The sequence below is a fragment of the Diceros bicornis genome, chromosome 3 (assembly GCF_020826845.1).
Source record: "Diceros bicornis minor isolate mBicDic1 chromosome 3, mDicBic1.mat.cur, whole genome shotgun sequence".
NCBI classification, from domain to species: Eukaryota; Metazoa; Chordata; class Mammalia; order Perissodactyla; family Rhinocerotidae; genus Diceros; species Diceros bicornis.
The window spans coordinates 97,333,985-97,354,374 of NC_080742.1; the positions used below are offsets into that span (position 1 = coordinate 97,333,985).

The 20,390-nt window shown below is 52.6% G+C and overlaps 1 protein-coding gene across 2 annotated transcripts in view; it reads right to left on the minus strand.

Annotated features, from left to right (window-relative positions):
• The window catches only part of PRKAG2 (protein kinase AMP-activated non-catalytic subunit gamma 2), a 274,878-nt gene that overhangs the window by 177,587 nt on the left and 76,901 nt on the right, over window positions 1-20,390 (minus strand). For both annotated transcript variants that reach the window (XM_058533601.1, XM_058533595.1), the window contains exon 3: window positions 12,795-13,074. In XM_058533601.1, coding sequence (XP_058389584.1) covers window positions 12,795-13,074 — 280 coding nt within the window. The remainder of the gene's footprint in view (window positions 1-12,794; window positions 13,075-20,390) is intronic.

Genomic DNA, 20,390 nt, shown 5'->3' on the forward strand with positions numbered 1-20,390 from the left:
AGAGGACATCCCTCACCGTCCCAGCCATGCACGAAACAGCCTCTGCCCCACCTGTCCTTTGCCCGGCTTTATTTCCCTTCACAGCACAGGGTGGGTGGGTGGGTGGGGGTTAAGTCTGCACCCAGCTGACTCCTTGCGTTTTGTTGGCAAGATGTAGGTCCCTGGTTCACCCCCAGGCCAGTGACCCTGCAGCCAGCACCTCCCCCATGGGACAGGGATAATTCCAGCTGAATCAGACCAACCATAACTCAGGCCCTGGGGCTGGCCCTGGAGAAAACCGGGTTCTCTTACGAAGAAAGAGGAGGGATGCGTTACCAGAGCCTGCCACACACTCGGTAAGGAGCAAACTGTGCACTTGGATACATGTAACCAGCCTGGGGGAGGAAGGGCCAAGGGGCAGGGGCAGAAAAGAGAAAGAGGAAGTTGCTGCACCAGCGGCGAGGGCAGCAGGCCACTGCCCGTGTCTCCTGAGCTGGGGACGCCTCTGTAGCAGGCAGAGAGACATTTCTAAGACGGTGCCTGTGGATGAAGGAGGTGTAGCTCTTTGACACTATTTCACAAAGGTACCCCCACACTATAAAATATGTATATATGTGCAAGGACCAAATAGATAGGCATAGAAAAGATGGTACTGGCGGCTCTTCAGGGCCCCACAGAGGAGCCACCACTGCTAGACAGAGTAATTTAGTGAGGTCAGGGGGGCAGGTCGATTCTTCTCAGAAGCAAAACTCCGGGGTCCTTGGGAAAGGGGCAATGAGACAAACTCTGCTTAGCACCCACTGCGTTTGAGCAGACCAGCTCAGACCAGCTCACACAGGTCGACTGTCACTACTAAGCTATGTGACCTGGAACAAGTTACCTGCCTTGTGTCAGGGATAAACAGCTGCCTTGCAGGGTTGCTGCGAGGCAAATGCATGCTCTCTACTTGCAAAATGGAACTTGAGCCCCACTAAGAGCTCACCGCCAGGGCCAGCCCCGTGGCTTAGCGGTTAAGTGCGCGCGCTCCGCTACTGGCCGCCCGGGTTCGGATCCCGGGCGCACACCGACGCACCGCTTCTCCGGCCACGCTGAGGCCGCGTCCCACATACAGCAACTAGAACGATGTGCAACTATGATATACAACTATCTACTGGGGCTTTGGGGGGAAAAAAAGGAGGAGGATTGGCAATAGGTGTTAGCTCAGAGCCGGTCTTCCTCAGCAAAAAGAGGAGGATTAGCATGGATGTTAGCTCAGGGCTGATCTTCCTCACAAAAAAAGAAAAAAAAAAAGCTCACCGCCAAACACTGTGGGAGCTGCAGAAAGGCAGGACCCCCGTGCCACCTTGCTTTATGGCGCAAACAGGACGGTCATGTCCATACAGAGCAGTACAACTCATTGAATAATCCAGAGGGGCCCAGACGGCTGACTCGGGGTGAGGGCAGTTCTGGGAGGACAGACAGCAATGCTGGCGCTGTGAGGACAAATGAGAGGTGTCCCCCAAAGCAAAAACCCAGCAGCCTAATGGAGAACAAAAGCCACTGCGCTCCCTGCAAGCTCGTGCCCCTGGCCCCTCACAACCTGTCGGCGCCTCTGCGAGTCCGCTCATCAGCTCTGCCTCTCAGCCTATAAATGTACTCGTCTCTCCCCATCATGAAGCCAACAAGCCAATCCAAAACTCCCATTAACTTCAACCCATCCGCTTGCTCCCACTTCACTTGCATTTGTCAGGATGGTCTCAGCTGTGCCACAGTAAGAAATGAGCCCCAGATTCTCAGTAGTTTGACCGAAAAAGGGTTTCTCTCTTGCTCACCTCACAGTCCCACACAAGGCAGGCATCTGGCCCTGGCTGCCTTCCCCAGTGAGGCACCAGATCTGGGCTGCCTGCCTCCTGCATCCTCATCACTTCGGCTTTCTCTCCTCCAGCCATGTAGACGCAGAGTAAAGAACTCACATCGGCTCTTAACTATCTTGGGCAGGAAGTGACGTCCTGTGCTCTCACTCCCTTGGGTTGAGGCCCCTGCACCAGGTCCCAGCCCAGCTGCAGGGAGGGGCTGGGAGGAGCAGAGGAGCCGTGGCTACTGAGGAGCACCGGGATTCCACCACACCCTCACTCACCTTCCCTTCTGACCCAAACGCCCTGAAAGAAGGCCAAGGTCTCCAACTCCTTGCCTCCCACCCAACCTCAGCACACTAACGCACTTTCTTTCCCTTCCTGGCTACTGAAACTGCTCTCTCGAAAATCACCAATGATTTCGAGGTGGGGCCAGGAGGAACTGGCAGCAGCCGAGATGGCCTCACATCTTCTTTCCCTGACTGGGAAGTGGGGGGTGTCTGAGTCACGTGGCACCTTCCCTCACTGGAAGTACTCGTGATGGAAAGATCATGGGCCAAAGCTGGCTTAGGAAGCTCAGTTTCCTATCTGTTAAATGGTATCACTTTCCCGTGGAAGGTCACTGTATCGGTTTTCTGCAGCTGCTCGGAACAAAGTACCACAAACTGGGTACATCAGAAACTTACTCTCTCACAGTCTGGCGGCCAGAGTTGGAAATCGAGGGGTCAGCCGGGCCATGCTCCCTCTGAGAGCTGTGGGGGAATCCTGCCTTGCTCTTCTGGTGGTTGCTGGCAACCCTTGGCGTTCCTCGGCTCGTGGACGCATCACGCCAGCCTCTCCCTTTGTTGTCACGTGGCGTTCTCCCTGTGTGTCTCCGTCTTCACGTCGCCATCTTATCAACACCAGTCATACTGGATTAGGGCCCACCCTATTCTAGGATGACTTTATCTTAACTAATTACATCTGCAATGGCTTTATTTCCAAATAAGGTCACATTCAGAGATACTAAGGGGTAGGACTTCAACATACCTTTTTCAGAGGGGACACATTTAAATCCATGACAGTTATAAGGATAAATGAAATTATAGATTTTTATAATCTACCTAACAGTGCCTGAAATAAATTATGTATCTTGCCTAATTCCCCAACTAGCCCTGGCCTGATAACTGAGTGTAATTCCTCCACGACCCTTGCATTCCCGACCCATAGACCCTGACGCTGACTACAGCATTGTGCGACCGCATTAGGTGCCTTCCTAACATGGCTGGACGATTCATCCACTAATCGTTTTGAATGTCTGTTGTGTGCTTTGCCTACAGGATATTAATGTACCTCCAGGAACTGAAACCAACAGCAATTTCAGACTCACCTTCATCTCCTTTTCCTGCGACACCACATGAACAGCAGCACAATGGAGCACCAGACAGAATACTCAGCCCACATCGAGGTCTTCTTTTTTTTTGTGTGTGTGAGGAAGATCAGCCCTGAGCTAACATCCATGCTAATCCTCCTCTTTTTGCTGAGGAAGACCGGCTCTGAGCTAACACCTATTGCCAATCCTCCTCCTTTTTTCCCCCAAAGCCCCAGTAGATAGTTGTATGTCATAGTTGCACATCCTTCTAGTTGCTGTATGTGGGACGCGGCCTCAGCATGGCTGGAGAAGCGGTGCGTTGGTGTGCGCCTGGGATCTGAACCTGGGCGGCCGGTAGTGGAGCACGCCACTTAACCACTAAGCCACGGGGCCGGCCCCATCAAGGTCTTCTAAAAAGAACACAGATGCCTCAGTGTGGGGGTGGGGCAGCAGCTGGCTGCAGGTCTCAGTCTCTGTTCCTCCAGCATCGCTTATGGCAAACAGCAGCATTTATCAAAATCCGTCTCCTTTTAATCAGGGGGTGGTGGCGGGGATGGTTTCAGGGGGCTTGCAGGAAGACTTGTCAAAAGGAGAAATTCCGGAGTAAAGGGTGGTGAGTGGGAGTGGGAAGTTGGGGGGTGCTGTGGGGGTGGCAGGGGAGGCCGCACAAAGTTCACTTTCCAGAAACCTGTCTCTTCCTCCCAGGTGTCAGACCGTCTCTCAGGACTCCTCACCCCTCAGGTGGTCTGCATTTGCCCCTGATGGATCATCTGAGGACAGTGAGTCAGAGCGGCTGCCCGTGACACCTGTCTGCAGGCGTCCCAGGAGAGGGAGCAGAGCCCGGGTCCCTTCTCTCTGTCTCGCCGCAGACTAAGCCTCTGAGCCGAAACCACTCAGAGGGGAAAGACAGGGCCCACGATTCCCTGAGAACCTTCTGCTAACAAGAGAGCTGGTGAAACATGCTAGAGAAGCCAATGTTCTGGGGGCAGAGCGCCAGGACAGTCGGGCCAGTTAAAAAGATGGAGCTACTTCTGCATCAGTCAGTAAATAGCCACGGCCCGGAGACCTCCCTGCCCTCCTGGGACGTCCAACAGCCCACCACACAGCAAGAACAGTTACCCCAGAAGGTAACCCCGGGACAAGGGGCCTCAGGTGCTATGGCCAGAACCCCACCCATCCCCAGAGGTCAGGTGCTGGGCCTTACTGGCTGAGGAGTATTTAGAATATCCTCCCAGCTTAGATTGCCACTGAGGGGTGTGAGGAAAAGGGACAGAAATGACATTAGCGCCAACGCCTCTATGCTGGGTTGCTACCTCTCCGTGCGTTTAGCAAGCCAGGCGTCAACACCTCAGGGCTTCTTCGGGACAAGCAGCATGTCCTCCAGCTCCTCGCTGGCCCTACTTTGCTCACTGAGATTCAAAGAAAAAGGAAAGAAGGATCCAAGTTGAAAACATATTCTCTATTAAAGCTTTTAATGCTCTGCACTCCACTAGGAGTTGAGGCAGGAAAACCATAAACTATCCCAAACCCTCACAATGTGTACGGCGAGACCACATCAGGACACTCCCGAAACACCATGCGGCAGAGAGAAGCGCGGGAGGAGCCGTGTGGCCAAAACAACGCGCTGAGCATCCAGACGCCAACGTGCCCGTCGCTGTGGAGAAGCCAGCGGTGTCCACCGAGGAGGTAAGTCTGCGCTCAGCGCCCGGCCCACAACTTCTAAAGCTAATTTACAATCAATGAGAAAAGCAGCTTCTTCATTGTGCTTTAGCATTTCTACTATTATATCTTCATCTTAAATTTTAACCCAAAATGTTATTTGCCCAAAGACATCTCTTTACAGAAGAAAATCACCCTCAAAAGACAAAGATCGCCCATCACCAAGAATGTTCTAAAGAATGGATTATGGCTCTGGAGGCAGTTCTCAAAGAAGACTTTAAAAAATGTGAAGAATTCCTCTTCCTTACTGTTGAAGGAAGAACAAACCGTCCAGAGTTTGCATTCAGACTTCCTTGTTTCAAGACGATTAGCTCTCCCAGGTCCCGCCAGGCCCGAGGAGCCCAGGCGGAGGGGAGTGAGGCCGCATTCTCCTTCGAATCTCCCATAACCGCCCCGTACAAATCGTGTCATGTCTATACGGGTGGGAAGATGAACTGCCTAACCACCTTGTCAAGTTCCCAGGACTCTTCTCGGGAGGAAGTAAAGGAGCCCGATTTACCCAGAGGCTGGTGGTTACTTGAGGCTGAGCCTCTAGGGCTTCAGGTATTCAGTTTCACAATCAGAACACCACTCTTTGGGGTCAAGCCAAAACAAGGCCTTTGTTTCCGAAGGAAATGTAAATACTCCTGAGAGAAACACCTCCTGAACAAAATGCACACTTTTTTTTCTTTTTTTTTCTCCCAGGAGGTTTGGATAGGAGCCTGGGAGATAAAATCTTGAATCAAAGAAGAAAGAGGAATTCTTCTAGAAATGTCAGGGAGGTGAGATCTGGGCTTTCTAAGTTAAAATGACTTAACATCAAAGTTTTCACCGGCTGGGAGAACGGACTTAATTCTACAATTCCCTGTCAAGGGGAGCAGTTTATAGACCCTGTGTAAACGAATCTCAGCCAGGTTCAAAATCATATTCAAGAGAGTTAAAGTTTATGTCCTCATAATTCAGAGGCTGCCTTGTTCCACAAAGAATTTAAAGCACTTTACAAGGACATACAGAATACAGGTGGATACCATAAAAGCAGGGCGGCAGAATCGGTGTGAGACCCCTGTGGGGCACGTGACCTGGACGAGGATGGTCTCTTGTCCGCAGATGGTCAAAACCATCTACCTGCACTTGAGGTTGGGAGCTAGCAGGCCGATCCCATGTACCTGGGGCCATCCGAGTGACTCACTCTGGCTGCGGCACAGAGAATGGATCTAAGGACTCCCCCGAGATTTCTATGCTGAATTTACTTCCAGCAGAAAGCGTACCCCTTTGCCAGCAGAAGACAGGAATCTGGAGAAAGATCACGGAGACCCCGAGCTCCAGAGAAGCTCTCCTGCCTCTGGCCACAGCTGCCAGAAGGTGGTGGAAAAGAATGAGCTCCACGGATGGGACTGAGGAGGATTTGTGCTGGTCCCTGCAGGTACAGGTCCCATAGCAGTCTGAGATAAAGAGTATAAATGGCTTCTCAGAAGGCAACTGAGAACCCACGGGCCGGGGCTGGCAGCCCAGAAAGCAATCGCGGTCTGGTGGGTTGGCGGACCCTGCCCTCACCGAGGTAGCATGGATCCGATGTCAACCTCCTCTGGAGGTGGAGGGCGAGGCCCAATGATGGACAGACATCCGTGAACACTGGAAACAGCTGGAGGGCTGCAAGGAGCCAAGACTCGGGCTTTAGTTGCAGGCTCTTTCGTGTGCAGGCTGGAGGGAAGCTCTCTGCTGGCAGAACTCCTGCCTGTAGCTGGAGAGGGAGTGTTTGTTATTCACGTTTATGTTTTGGAAGTGATTATCTGCATGTGGTCAATTTTAGTTCATCCTTCCTTTATTTTGTCTGATCTTTGTCGTGCTTATCTGACCTGTAGAAACTTCTCGGTGAGCACGGGCGATGGCTGGTAGTCAGAAGCAGCAGCGGCCTGAGTTTGAGAAAGCCTTGAACAGCAGGTGAAGTTGCTGATGAACGAATGTAAGAGGTTTGTTGGATGCCTCCGAGGTGCCAGGCACTGTTCTAGATATGGAGAAAAGAGCCTGGAACAAAACTAAGTCCCCCCTCGCCCCCTACAAGAGAGCTTACAGTCTGGTGGGAAAGATGGACAAGTAAACCAGTAAATAGATAGGATTACCTGTGGAGAAACAGTGGTATCATGCGGAGGGAGAGTGCTTCTACTTCGTACAGGCACTAAAGGAATTCTTCTAACGAGGTGGGTCCTCTCAGGAGGTCTCTGGGAGGTTGAGAGGGGCAGAGTGGGAGCTGGGCATGGGGTTGTAGCTCCCACAGTAATGCTTCTTTGAATGTGCCCCCTATCCCTTTCCCACTGTCCTACTCAGCACAGCAACGGGGCTTCAATCTTTTGTGTCACTCTCCAGAACTCTCCCAAAAATCCCTAACTCAAATCCACCTTCTGGAGTCTTCCTTTCGCTGACCCGGACCCCAACATATTTCTATGCATTTCGACAGTCCTCTGCCTTTTGAATATAAACCCATCTAGCTCTTTACCACTCAGATCAAAGTACAAAAGCTCTGAGAACCAAGCCTGCAACCTTCCAAGGATGGCAGGAAAGGTTTGAACATCAACATTACATTTATAAACATATTTTGTACACTTTACAAAGGCCTGACACCCCAAGTTTAAGATAGTCACCCATTTGGGGGGACATTTTTTAAAACATTTAAACCTTTGCTCCATATGGAAATTATTTTGGTGTAAGGAATGACCAAGGAACCACCACCTCTATTTTTCTTCTTCCTAAACGACTAGCTAGTTGTCCTCTCATTGGCTTACATAGTCCTAAAATCCACTCCTTTAAAGCAAAGTCTCAGGGATTTTATCTGGGATAAAAGTGGATTCAGGACTTAGACCACCTGAGTTCAAATCTCGGTTCTACTACCTACCAGCTCTGTGGCCTTTGCTCAATGACTTACCCCCTCTGTGCCTCAGTTTCTACTTTGATAAAAATGGTAAAAATACTACTTCATCGAGTTTTCATGAAGATTAAAACAATGACCACATACGATGCATTTACAATGCACATAGGCATTTATAATTATTATCAATGATTAGGGAGGAAAGTTTAGTAACATGAAATTAAATCCTTCTTGAGGTCCTGCCTTGCTGACTGTGCAAGATTGTTTTTGCTTTTTAAAAGACTTTGATTATTTGCAGGTCATGAACATCCTGCCATGCGCTTTCCTTTCCTCGTCTCCTAAGGCAAGATCATCCCCAATCAAGTTGTAAAAAACCTTTTTCAGATAAAGATTCACTGTTTTCTGGAAGCTTCCATGCCACACGGCCACTTAAGACTTCTTGAGATACTAGACAAAGTCTAAACATTTTAGACTCTGTGGGCCATATGGTCTCTGATGCAGCTGTTCGATCCTGCTGCTGCGAAAGCAGCAGCAGATGAGAGAAACAAAGGGGCGGGACTAAATTTCGACAAAGCTTAATTTACAAAAATGGGTGGTAGACTGGATTTTTCCCTAGCTGTAGTTTGCCAACCACTGTACTGGAGGAAGAGGCAGGAAAGCGGGTTTCTGTTTTGGTTGGGGTGACTGACCGCGATCATCAAAGGGAACTACACAGTGCTACCACACAGTGAGGCTGGAGGGAGTCTGATGAAAACCCCCGAGTCTCCAAGACGTTGAATCAACATGCCACTGGACCAGGGGTACTTATTAGTGAAAGACTACAGCACTCCATACAAGTAGGCCCTCCAAGAGATAAGACCCTTCTAGAACAAAGGTCTGGTTCTCTTCCCTGGGCAAAGAGCACCAGCCAGCCTAGGTGCTTGCTGGTCCCAAGACCAGATGTAGCATCTGGAACTGTGGCCTCCATCTGTATCCCTTTCTCGATCTTGGAGTGTCTGAAGATTGAATGATCTCCTTTTCCTTTTTTATTTCCTCTTTGAGAATGATCGTGATCATAACTTTTCTCTCTCTGCTTTCTTTCCCCCTAGTAATAGATAACAATGTTTATCAAGCGTGGTATAGATCAGTGTCACCTGGGGAGCTTTCTGTACCTTTAGATTCCACGTTCATTGTGTGGGCCATAAGTCACGGAGAGAAAGACAGGATGCAGACAGAACTTGAGGAGAAATGGGCATTATTTTGAGACTGAGGACTCGGAAAACAGTCCATTGCAGCGACATCCTTCGTTGTGATGGTTGAACACGATGCTGGGTGGCCTCCCACTGGGGAAGCAGCGAATACACTTACAACTGTGTGGAGGATGAGTGGACCGAATGTGATGAGGGCATCTTTGTAAAAATGGGAGGTTGCGTGTGTGCATGCATGCCAGGCAGTGGAGGAGGAGAGCGTGTGCACCCATGCTGGGCAGTAGGGGAGGAGAGTGTGTGCACATATGCTGGGCAGCGGGGGAGGAGAGTGTGTGCACGCACGCCGGGAAGAGGAGGAGGAGAGTGAGTGCACACATGCTGGGCAATGAAGGAGGACTGTGTGTGCACCCACGCTGGGCAGAGGAGGATGAGAGCATGCGCACGCATGCTGGACAGTGGAGGAGGAGACTGTGTGCACACATGCTGGGCAGAGGGGGAGGAGAGCGCGTGTATGCATGCTGGGCAGTGGGGGAGGAGAGCGCGTGCATGCATGCTGGGCAGTGGGGGAGGAGAGCGCGTGCACGCATGCTGGGCAGTGGGGGAGGAGAGTGTGCACACATGCAGGGTTGCCAATGGGACCTCTTCTCTGGGAACTTCCAGCCCATGTGCTGTGTGGGTTCTTGGTTATTCTGCTTTGGCTGCATGATTCTGCACCCCATCCCCCAATAACTGATGGTTTGGAGATCCTAACTGGGCTAATCAGATATCCTATAATGAGGAGTTTAAAATGGTAAGTGGAGAGACACAAAGACTAGGAATTCTCTGGATCTCATGGAAAGATCTATGAATTCTTGCTGCCAAGGCCCCCAGAGCCAGCCTGGTTCTTTCCCCTTCTGGGGCCTGAGCGTTCAGCTCTTCTTTGAATTCCATAGATATCCCCAAATCCTTCCAATAAATTGTCTTCCTTGTTTTAAACAAAGTGATGTGACAGGAAAAGGATAGGGACCAAGAATGGATTCAGAAATAAGGATAAAAATGCATCCCTCAATGCCCCTCATACAAATTGGGTTCTAAGATTTCTAGCAGGCAATGCAGGCAGGGAAAACGGGGTTGTTACATGATTAGTGTCCATTATAGATAAAAACAATCCAGTTACTCAGAAGTACAGCTATTCTGGGTACCAAGACCAGACAGGAAATTTCTCCCAGTGGCCTTGTGTAACGAATAATGTCTTTATGACATCCCTCCAATGGACACAGCAGGTTTCATGGACTGTTTCTTATAAAGACCCTCCATACAGGCTGATGGCATTACTCTCAAGCTCAATTTTGTGAAATCAGTTCTGGGGCGGCGGGGAGCAAAATATAGTCTGGGCACTTTGATCCAGGAATAGATTCAAGTATGAGGAAAAGCAGATAGACTGTGTACCCTCCACGCAAGCCTCATGCCAAGCACAACTGAAAAATCCTGAGGCAAAGAGCCCGGAGACCCTCCCAGTGAAGTAGTGCATGCTCCACCTGGATGTAGGCCTGCACCTTCGCACTTCATCAATGGCAGGGCTGCCCGGGTTGGCTCCCATTTAGAGAAAGCCAAGGACCTGGGCTCAGTGGTTCAGGGGCAAGAGCACAGGCAGCTGTCCTGGGACCAGGCCTACCCTGGTCTGAGCACCCCCTCCCAGAGAGCTTCTCTGAAGAAGCCAAGCCCCCACCCCAAACTAATCAATGCTTGTCTTTATGAGCAGCCACAGCCATTCCATAGCCTTCCTGAGCCCAGTGTACATCTGCCTAGCCAGATGGTAGAGAAGAGCCTTAACAAACTATGGATATTCCGCAGCATCTTCTAAGACAGACCTTTGAAACTGGGTATTTTCTGGCTAAGGACACTGAAAGGCCTTTTAAAATACTGAACAGAAAAAGGCAGCATGGACTCCTGCTTCCCAGGGAGGGGAAAGTCTTGCCCATCTTCACTACCCCACATCCCACCTGCAGCTCTCCCAGACCTCCCAGACCCCGTACCTTGGCTGCTGTTCTCTGCCTTCAGAAACCACCCTGGTCTTAACCACTCTGTACTCGCAAACCCTCTACATCCCCAGCCAGTGACGCGAATTGCAGATCTTGGCTTTTCCTATGTAACCTGTGTGCTGAGTTGGACAGTGCTCCCCAAAATTCATGCCTTTCCAGGAACCTCAGAATGTGATCTTATTTGGAAATAGGGTCATCGCAGATGTAATTAATTGAATTAAGATGAGGTCATCCTGGAGTAGGGTGGGCCCATAATTCAATATGACTGTTGTCCTTATAAGAAGAGGAGAGAAACACACAGACACAGAAGGGAAAACACCATGTGATGATGGAGGTGGAGGCAGAGATTGGAGTGATGCTTCTACAAGCCAAGGGACACCAAGGATTGCCAGCAACACCAGAAGCTGAGAGAAAGGCCTGGAACGGATTCTTTTCCAGACTCTTCATGGGGAGCACGGCCCTGCTGACATCTTGATTTTGGGTTTCTGGCTTCCAGAACTGTGAGAGAATAAATTTCTGTTGTTTAAGCCACCCAGTTTGGGGCACTTTGTTATGGCAGCCCCAGGACACTAATACAACCTAGTTCTATTGTAACCAACACAGGCATGACGCCACATTTTCAGAAACAGGACACCCTGATGTAGGTCTGGTCTGAGTTCCCTCCTCCTAGAGGCAGTACATGATGGAATATCTGAGAATTTCAGGATCCTGGTCAAGGAAACTGGAGATGCTCTCGAGGGCAGTAGGACATCAGCGCTAGGACACACCTCCCTATGGGGCTTCGTCAATATAGTTCCCACTGCATGTCATCCTCTAATGTCTGCGTGAGGACCACTTTGTCATATACATTTGTGCATTTACATTTAGGTTCAGTCATCATGGAAGACAACTTAGGGGTACTAGGAACAATACCTCACATCACCAAAAAAAAATTAAAGAAGAGAGCACCTCCTCCCCCTTCCTTATAACTCGTAGAGACTGAAATTGCACCCTGGGGCCTGGCTTTGCAGACCAAGTATAGCTCTAACCCACAGGTCTTGAGTGCAAATGCAGCCTGGAAAGACAGAAAGACAATCCCAACCTCTGATGCCCCAGGGCAAGTCTGTTTTCCAAACCATTGTCTTTCCAAATGGGAACTTTCTACGTCATCAGAAAGAATTGCAAAGAGTAGAGAGATGCACTAGGACACAGGAAAGGAGGAAATAAACTCCACCTACTTTACGGTGTGCCTTGTATATTTCCAGTTATGATCGACGGTGCTCAATTGAGAATATTTTATCCAAATACTTTAGGTCACAAATACTCATGAGCCTAAAGAACTCTCTCTTAAGCACACATGTCCTTCCGCTGTTGCTCTAGCAAATCAACCCCAGTTGCCCAGGACCCAAAACAGAAAGTCAAGATCTGCCAGAAACAGGTGCACTCAAATCCCCCAAATACCAAGCCACAGGCACTGGGGCCACATTGGGCAGACTAGAGCGAGGTCTGGGCCCTCTGGCCCTGGGCATGGGCTGAACCTTAGCCTCGCACTACTACTGTGTTTCAGAGAGGGCTGGAGGCCAATGTTTCATGTGGCTGTCCTTACAAGTCATACCGTGAGTATCGGGATGTTTACAGTCAACCCCGTGGGCCATGCCACACCGGATGGATTAGTGTAGGAAGAAAGTGACAGGTGGAAACTGACATTGTTCTGGAGAGAGATTGGTTCTCGGGGAATAGACACAGACACATGCACTCAGCACCAAGCCACTGACAGCCACCCGGCCAGCTCTGGGGCCCTGCAGGTGGCACTGTGGCCAAGTGGCCACAGGAAGGGCCCCAGCAGCCCGGCACCCACCTGAAACAATAGCATCAATGTCTTACTTTTTCTGGAGCGGGAGAAGAACCTGATGCCCCCTGGCGAGGTAGACGGGTTGGAGTTGGGGGAAGACTCTTTGGATGAGGAGCGGAAGATCCCGCTGAAGCTCATGCGGCGTGGGGAGCGCGGCGGGGACTCCTGGTAGGAGAATGGGAACACAGTTTTGGGAGAGCCGGGGCTGGTCTTGGGCCTCACGGGAGCAGACACGGGGCTGGAGGGCCGCTGCTGGGGGCCCCTGGAGAAGAACCCTTTGGAGGGGCTGCCAGAGCTGAAGGGGCTGTCCGCCTGTGGAGAGACAGATACATGGACAAGGTCACTCCGAGTCCGGGCACTCAGACCTCGGACCTGTCACTATCGCACCTGTCCCTCCCAATGTCCTCTATCACTGAATTGCTTCTCCATGGCACCCTGCCTGAGAAACAGTCCTAAGCTCTTCTACAAACAGAGGTGGCCACCAGTGGTCTGGGAGAAGGCCTGACCCAAGGACGGCCATCCACAGGCTGCTCAGCACCGCCCCGAGGCCCATGACCCCGGTCCAGCTCTCTGGAAGGGGCCTCCTGGAGGCGGGGAGGGGGACAGGAAAGGCAGTGATGATGGCTTGAAACAGTGCACCTTCCCCTTCATCCTGTCCGCGAGTCTGTCTCCGGGCCCTCACATCTCAAGACCTCACATTTGTCCTTCTTGAGGTCTGACTATGCTGGAATAATATTCTCTTGATTCTCTTTGAAGGAAGAAACACAAATCACTGTGATCTGAAACATAGTGGGCCTGGGCCTCCATCCCAAAGGGACCCTGGTGCTGGGAGGTGATGAATTTTTCACCTTGAGGCTGCTTGGGCATTGGAATGACCAGGATTGCTGACAGAGGTCAGGAAGAAAGTTAACAAGCTGAAAACCTCTGAGGCTCATTCACCGATGACTTGAAATTGTAGTTATGGTTTGAAAAATGATTGGACTCGGTAACTTTAAGCAAAGGCCACAACTCACAGACTTCGAGGAATAACGAATGTACTGTGTTGGTGGGTTTAGGAGTCTGAGGCTCGCCCCTCACTGGGCCATCCCAGGCATTACTTAGTCTCGCTAAGCCTCAGTCTCCTTCTGGGTTAAATGAGGAGTCGCACGGTCCCTCAGAGCTGTCTGAATGGACATGGGCACGGTACCTGATGCGTGGGAATCACACTCTGTACGTTAAACTGCTGCAATCTAACTGGTAAACCCGTAACCTAGGAGCCAGAAGGACCTCAGGGCTGACCTAGGTCTGTAGCAGGAAACAAGCAACTTGTTCACAGGGCTCAGGGGGCAAGGATGAGGCCTGGGGAATTGGCCAGCACACTGAGACCCAGGATTCCACATGGCTGGTGACCACAGGCATGCCGAGATCATGGGTGAGAGCACCCCCTCAGAGGCAGCACCTGGTCCACATCGGATGCCTGTCCGGACCCGGGACCCCTGTGAGTTCTTCCACCACCAGGGGGCACCCCCAAACCGGGCTTTTGGTTCCTTAAAGGATGCGATGCCCTCTCAGGGGCGCCACCTTCAGTGACCCTCAGCCACATGTCCACTTCTCCCTGTGACTCTCCACCCTATACTGAAGGGCCAGTGTGGCCGTAGGGAGGTGCACAGCCTGGCTCTGTGCCGAGCCCTGTGTGGAGTGGGCTTCTGAGGCAGAGAGGCCATGGGCTACAAGAGCCATACAACTCAAGCTCACCTCTTATAGAGAAGTTCAAGTTTTTCTCTTTCTAACCACTTAATATAAAAAGCATTTAGACCGTCTCTAGAATACTCGGTTTTGCCACCATCCCACCTACCTGTGGGACTTGGGCTTTCTGAAGTTTTCCGATTCCTAAGATAATTAATAAGAAGAAGCTCTTCAAGTGGTGGGCGATGCTTTTGTGGACGTGGGGTGGGGAGTCGTAGGAACAGAACAAACAAGGAATGGGGATGACCCCACAGCAGGGTGGTACAAGCAGGGACTCTGGAGACAGAGACCAGAGTTTGAATCCTGGCTCAGTTTCTAGCAATGTGGACGAATGACTTAAGCTTCGGGGTCCCCATCTATCCAACGGGGGTACCAGGCCGACTCACAGGTTGTGAGGATAACAGGATAAACTACAAGGGAAGCAGCTGGCACAGGTCCTGGCATATAGTAAGAACTTCTCATATATGTGGTCAGCTCTCATCATCATGAACTTGGTACTAATAGATCCTTGGTATCTGTGGAACGTCAGAGAGGCCGAGCTAAATTACAGAAAGACACCACGTGTGGTGTAAGAACCTCATCCTCCTTTGAGGGGAAACCACGAAGGTTCTTCAGCAAGCAAATGGCACTGTCAGATCTATTTAGAGTAGACCATTCTGGCAGCATCTCACCGCCATCCACCAAGGGCCACTGAGCCCGAAGCGAGGAGAAGGTGCTGGCTGGCGGCAGAGTGAAGGTCACAAAGCTGGTAAGTGGTGGGGTGGGACCTCAGGGCCTCAACCCTCACACCATATCCCTCCTGAGAGCAGCAGAAACGCTGGGAGGGGAGCAGTCTGGAAGATGTGAAGTGGAAGAGGAGTCAAGGTCAGGTTTGAGGGCAGAGGCAGAGTCGCGTTTGGGAGCTGCCTGGAAGGCTAACCCACGGACGTCCCCCGTGCTCACTGTGCTCTTTACCTTGCACGGTGAGCTCTGCCTGGGGAGGGGGAGGAGAGCTGAGCAAACGCTGGGAGTCTGTTCTATGGAGGGAACGAGGACGGAGGTAAGGTTAGGGTCCCACGAGATCAGGGAGACGGGCAGGCAAGACAGCCCATGAGAACGAAGCAGATGGAGAAAGTTTCCAGGGGGTGAAGCACCGAGTCAGAGGAGCCCCTGAGAGGGGCTGGGCTGTGGACAGGCCGGTGGGCGGAGGCGGCCCAGAGGGGGAAGGAGGAGACGGAGTGGGAGGCACAGACAGAGAATGGAACGCTGAGCCAAATGCCACCAGAAAGGGCCTTGGGGCCAGTTGAAACCATATTTGATGGGCAAGGGAGAGCCCTAGGCATCTCCTGACTGGGATTCTGTTCTGTACTCAGAATTCTAGGCCAACTGAGTCAGGCACTCGGTCATCAAGCCTGAGGAGGGAGCCCCAGAAAGCAGACCTTCCCCGAAAATGGCCAAACAATGGTGGTCATGGCCGGCTCAGCCTTCTCCAAGGGGAACTACGAGAATAATCTCTCTCCAGACAGTGAGAAAATGAGCCCGCGGATGGAGGACAGCCCCCGTATGTTTCCTGCAGGGCGGGTGGGGTGATCCAGATGACAGGCACCAATCGAAGCCGCCAGGGACAGGGCCTCGCTCATCCCCTTGAGCAAGCCGTAGTTACACGATACTCGGATCAACGTAACTGGAGGATGCCCTGGGTTTGGATGAACAAGAGGGCCCGGAGACTCCCAGGTGTGTGCCCAGCTCCGCGGGAGCTAATGAGGAGCGGGCACTCAGGCCATGTGCCGAGCAGCACTCTGCAGGGCCTTTTGTCACGCTGCTGCCGGAGGACAGCTGAGGCGAGGGCCAGGCCGGTGGTGCTCGGCTCTTAGCTGCGTCTCTAAGGACACAGAAAAGAGAAGAGGAATGTTGCAGGTATGTGAAAGTGAGTGGGAAGCCGGCGGGGCCAACTTCAGAAGCGACGGACAGAGCTGGACATTAGGCGCCTCCTGAGAGCTTGAGGGAAATGGGCCGGACGAAGGAGGTCACAGGTGAAGGGCACCAGGAAGGGGAGCCCGAGTAAGAAGAAATCTCAAGATGAGGGTCACTGGGTCAGGGAGACCTTCCCTGAGAGCCTCACTCATGCTGGGGAGGCAGGGGGAGCACTCAGGTGTGGAGCTGTGGGGGGGCACTCAGGGACCCACTGAGCTGACCCTGGGCAGCTCCGGTGGGAGGCAGCGGGTGGTCCAGACAAGAGAATACCAGAAAAGAACTGGTATTCTCGGGAGAGGAGCCTGAGGAACAGTGTGCAGAGTCAGCCTGGACAGAAGCACCCGAGTCGTGTCTAAAGCCCGGCCAAATGCAACGTTCCCTATGGTTCTGGTAAATGGGACATGGGTGCACCTCTCCACGGTGCCCTAAAGCGGCTGTGATGTGCTGCTGTCACAGCGCATTCCCAGACCTCCCTTGAGCACTTGCCCTGTGCCAGGCACCGTTCTAAGTCTGCTACGTAAACGAGTGCCTTTAATCCTTATACAGAAAGGTGAGCACCGTCATGACCGAGGTTTGCCAACGGGGAGACGGGTTCAGAGAGAATATCTTGTCCCAGGTTACATGGAAGGTAAGTCGTCAGGAAAGATGAAGAGAGGAGCTGAGCTCCCAGTCCCAGGATCAAGGACACAAACAGGAAAACCCGTGGTCATTTATTGGGGGGAGGGGCCCGGGCACTCCACAGACTGCCCCCCGACACCAGGCCATGCTGGCTGACCTGGGGTGATTGCAATGGTGTTGAATGATCCCCCAGATGTCGACTGGCACTGCCCTTCCTCCAGATGCTGGCCCGGGAGCCACATGCCAGAGCTATGCAGATTCAAAGTGACCAGAAGCTCCTGCACGGAGACGTATTATGTGACAAAGAGCTGCCTCCTCTGGGGGGAGGTGGAGACTTGGGAGATCCTGCATCAAATGATGGTCAGGAACGCCAGGTTGGCGTCCTCAAGTAGCCAAGAAAACCTATCACGGGGAGTGCAGATGTAGCCCACCCACTTAAGTCTATGTGGGCACCCAGAATGCGGGGCGGCGGGGGGGCGGCTGCCAACTGTCCAACTCATGTTTAGCTTGGTAGCCACCAAAGATTTTTAGGCACCACTGCAGAAGAGGGAAGACTTCCCTAAGAAGATGAGGATCTTAGTCACAGGGTACAAAGATGCAGAGACAAGCCAGAAGAGGCAGGAAGCACTGATGTGGTATCTGTCCAGCTGAGGATACTCTCCTGCATGGCCTGCCCCACTGGCCCCAGTTCAGTGTCCAGACACAGTGCAACATACTGGGCTGAGCATCAGACAACCTGGACTCGGAGCAACTCAATTATTAAGCAGTCATATGACCATGGGAAAGTCTTTTTACCATCCTGAAGTCCAGTTTCTTCATTTTACAAATAAAATGTGCTGCATGTGACCCCAAGACCTTTGCACAAGTCTAGGAAGGAAGTCCCAATAATGACAGAGACTAACATTTCCCATCAACCTGGTGGGATGAAGGACGTGGAGTTAGATTTACGTTAGTTTAAACAAAAGTAAGAAATGTGGTTGCGTCTTTAACACTCAAATTCACAGCTGCAAGTTCACACCCATTTACATTTGCATAAGTGCAAGTGATCCGGAGGCCCTTACATGGGATACGTCATAAAACCACTGAGGTTCCTGGGGGCAGAGTTGTCACGGCCTCCACTGCCTCTGTTCTGCCTGTTCCCAGCTGTCCCTCCTCCTCAGGGACGGCAGTGGCTCCTGCAGCGCCCCCTCCCAGCCTCCTGCTCTCACCGCCTCTCTCACCTCCCTCCCATCACCACCTCCTCAGAAAGGGCTAGATGTCAGGAGAACCTAAGCCCCGCTCTCCTTCGCCAGGGTGTTTACAGTTTGAACTGGATCACTAAGAGGAAGGGGTAGAATCTGGCAGGTGGGGAGGGAAGCCCTTCCAAGGCAGTCTGGAAATTACTCTCAGTAGGCAGTCGCCTGACCGCTAGCAAAAGGCCGGCCTCACGTGAATAGAATTCAAGGTTGCGAGTCTAATGGAAAGGAGAACTCTGAGATGCGAGGTCGGGAGGAGGTAACGTCTGCCCTAGGGGCGGGAGTGGGGAGGCCAAGGAGAGGTCATGGGCAACAACATCCGGGGGAGCCCCACGCGTTCCTCCCCCTCTGCTCCTCCACTTTTCACCCACACCGCTTCCATCAAGGCCCCGTCTCCAGGTCGCATCAGGAGGCCACCAGATGTAGGGACAACTGTCCCCCCAGGTAACTAGGCACTCAGGCCCTTCTGTCTCCTACTGAGTCCACTGCCACGTGCCAGTCTGTCAGACTGTCCGGAACATTCTCTGCCTTCTGGGGAGTTTGGTCTCCTCTCCCAGCCAGACTGACAGGCCGGTAAGGCTACGTCCCCAGACGGCATCATTACAATGTCTCACAAAGTCCTGAGGAAATGCTGGGGGCACAGCAACCCTTGCAGTCCTTTTCTGCTCAGAACCAACTCGGACTCATTTGTGACAAGGACTTCACTCTGGAACCCTAGGGGAACCACCACCGGGGGCCTAGGGGAAGCCGCTAGCCTGCCAGGAGGGTGACCCAGCCCCGTGCCCACTGGCCACGGGCAGCTGTGGGCCCACAGGTCGCGGCTCAGACCTCGCCCAGTGGGCTGGGAGCTTGTGGGGCTCCGTCCTGTCCCGCCAGATGCAGGGCCTGAGGACATTTCCAGGCTGGGCCACAGTACCTGCTCATCAGGTTCCCGGTTCAGGGCAGGGAGCTGAGGCCAACTGAGCCCCACATGCCGGAACCAATTTGTTGATTCAGTTGTATACAATTCAAAATGCTTAGTGAATAGACTAGCTTTCTCCAGCACTGGAAGTCCTGCCCCAACCCCAGCTCGCAGCACCAGGGCCCCAGCGTTCAGTCTGGCTCTGCATCTCGGCCCATGGACACTGCTCAAGGCACCTCTATGGCTGGGCCTCTTCCCAAAGCCACCTCCCACCAGGGCCAGGGGTAACGAGGGACTTGCCACCCCAGCTCTCTGCTCCACCCTCACTCTTGACTGCAGGCTGCTCTGACCTCCCCTTTCTTGCCATGGCGACCCCAGCCCTCACGGGATGCGTGCCTCTTCTCGGCTACCTGACCCTACACAGCCACCAGCCTTGCTGTGACACTGGCTTCCTAAGGAGGAATAACTGACGACTGGGAGAGGGCAGAATGTGGGCTACAGAAAGGAAAGGAAAGGAAAAGTGGAAAGGAGGACCAAAGGGAAGGAAGGGCTCAGGAATGGGCTAGTGTGGGGGCAAAAAGAGGTGAAGGAGAGAGGGAGGCACGGCGGGAGAATAAGCCGAAAGCCACAGATGGTCTCCAAACCTAGCATTTACTGACGCTTTCAGCCTCTGCTCTTCGCTAATTAGCACCTCTGGCACTTAGCTCATCGTTGATCTTCCGCATTGCCTCTGCCCACTTTGGGGAGTCTGGTGCGCCACTGCGGAGCCCAGAGGGAGAAGAGAGGAGCAAAGCCCAGGAAGCTCTCAAATTGGACAGCCTGGCAAGCACAAGAGGCACAGCCACATGAAGTGGGCCATCCCAGGGTGGGCTCAGCTGTGGCCAGGCGTGACGGTGGGTGAGCAGGTGGGAGCACAGGTGGGAGTGCAGGTGGTTGAGCAGGTAGGAGCATAGGTGGGAGTGCAAGAGGGAGCATAGGTGGATGAGCAGGTGGCAGTGCAGGTGGGAGCGCAGGTGGCAGTGCAGGTGGGAGTGCAGGTGGTTGAGCAGGTAGGAGCATAGGTGGGAGTGCAAGAGGGAGCATAGGTGGATGTGCAGGTGGATGAGCAGGTGGCAGTGCAGGTGGGAGCACAGGTGGCAGTGCAGGTGGATGAGCAGGTGGGAGCACAGGTAGATGTGCAGGTGGGAGCACAAGTG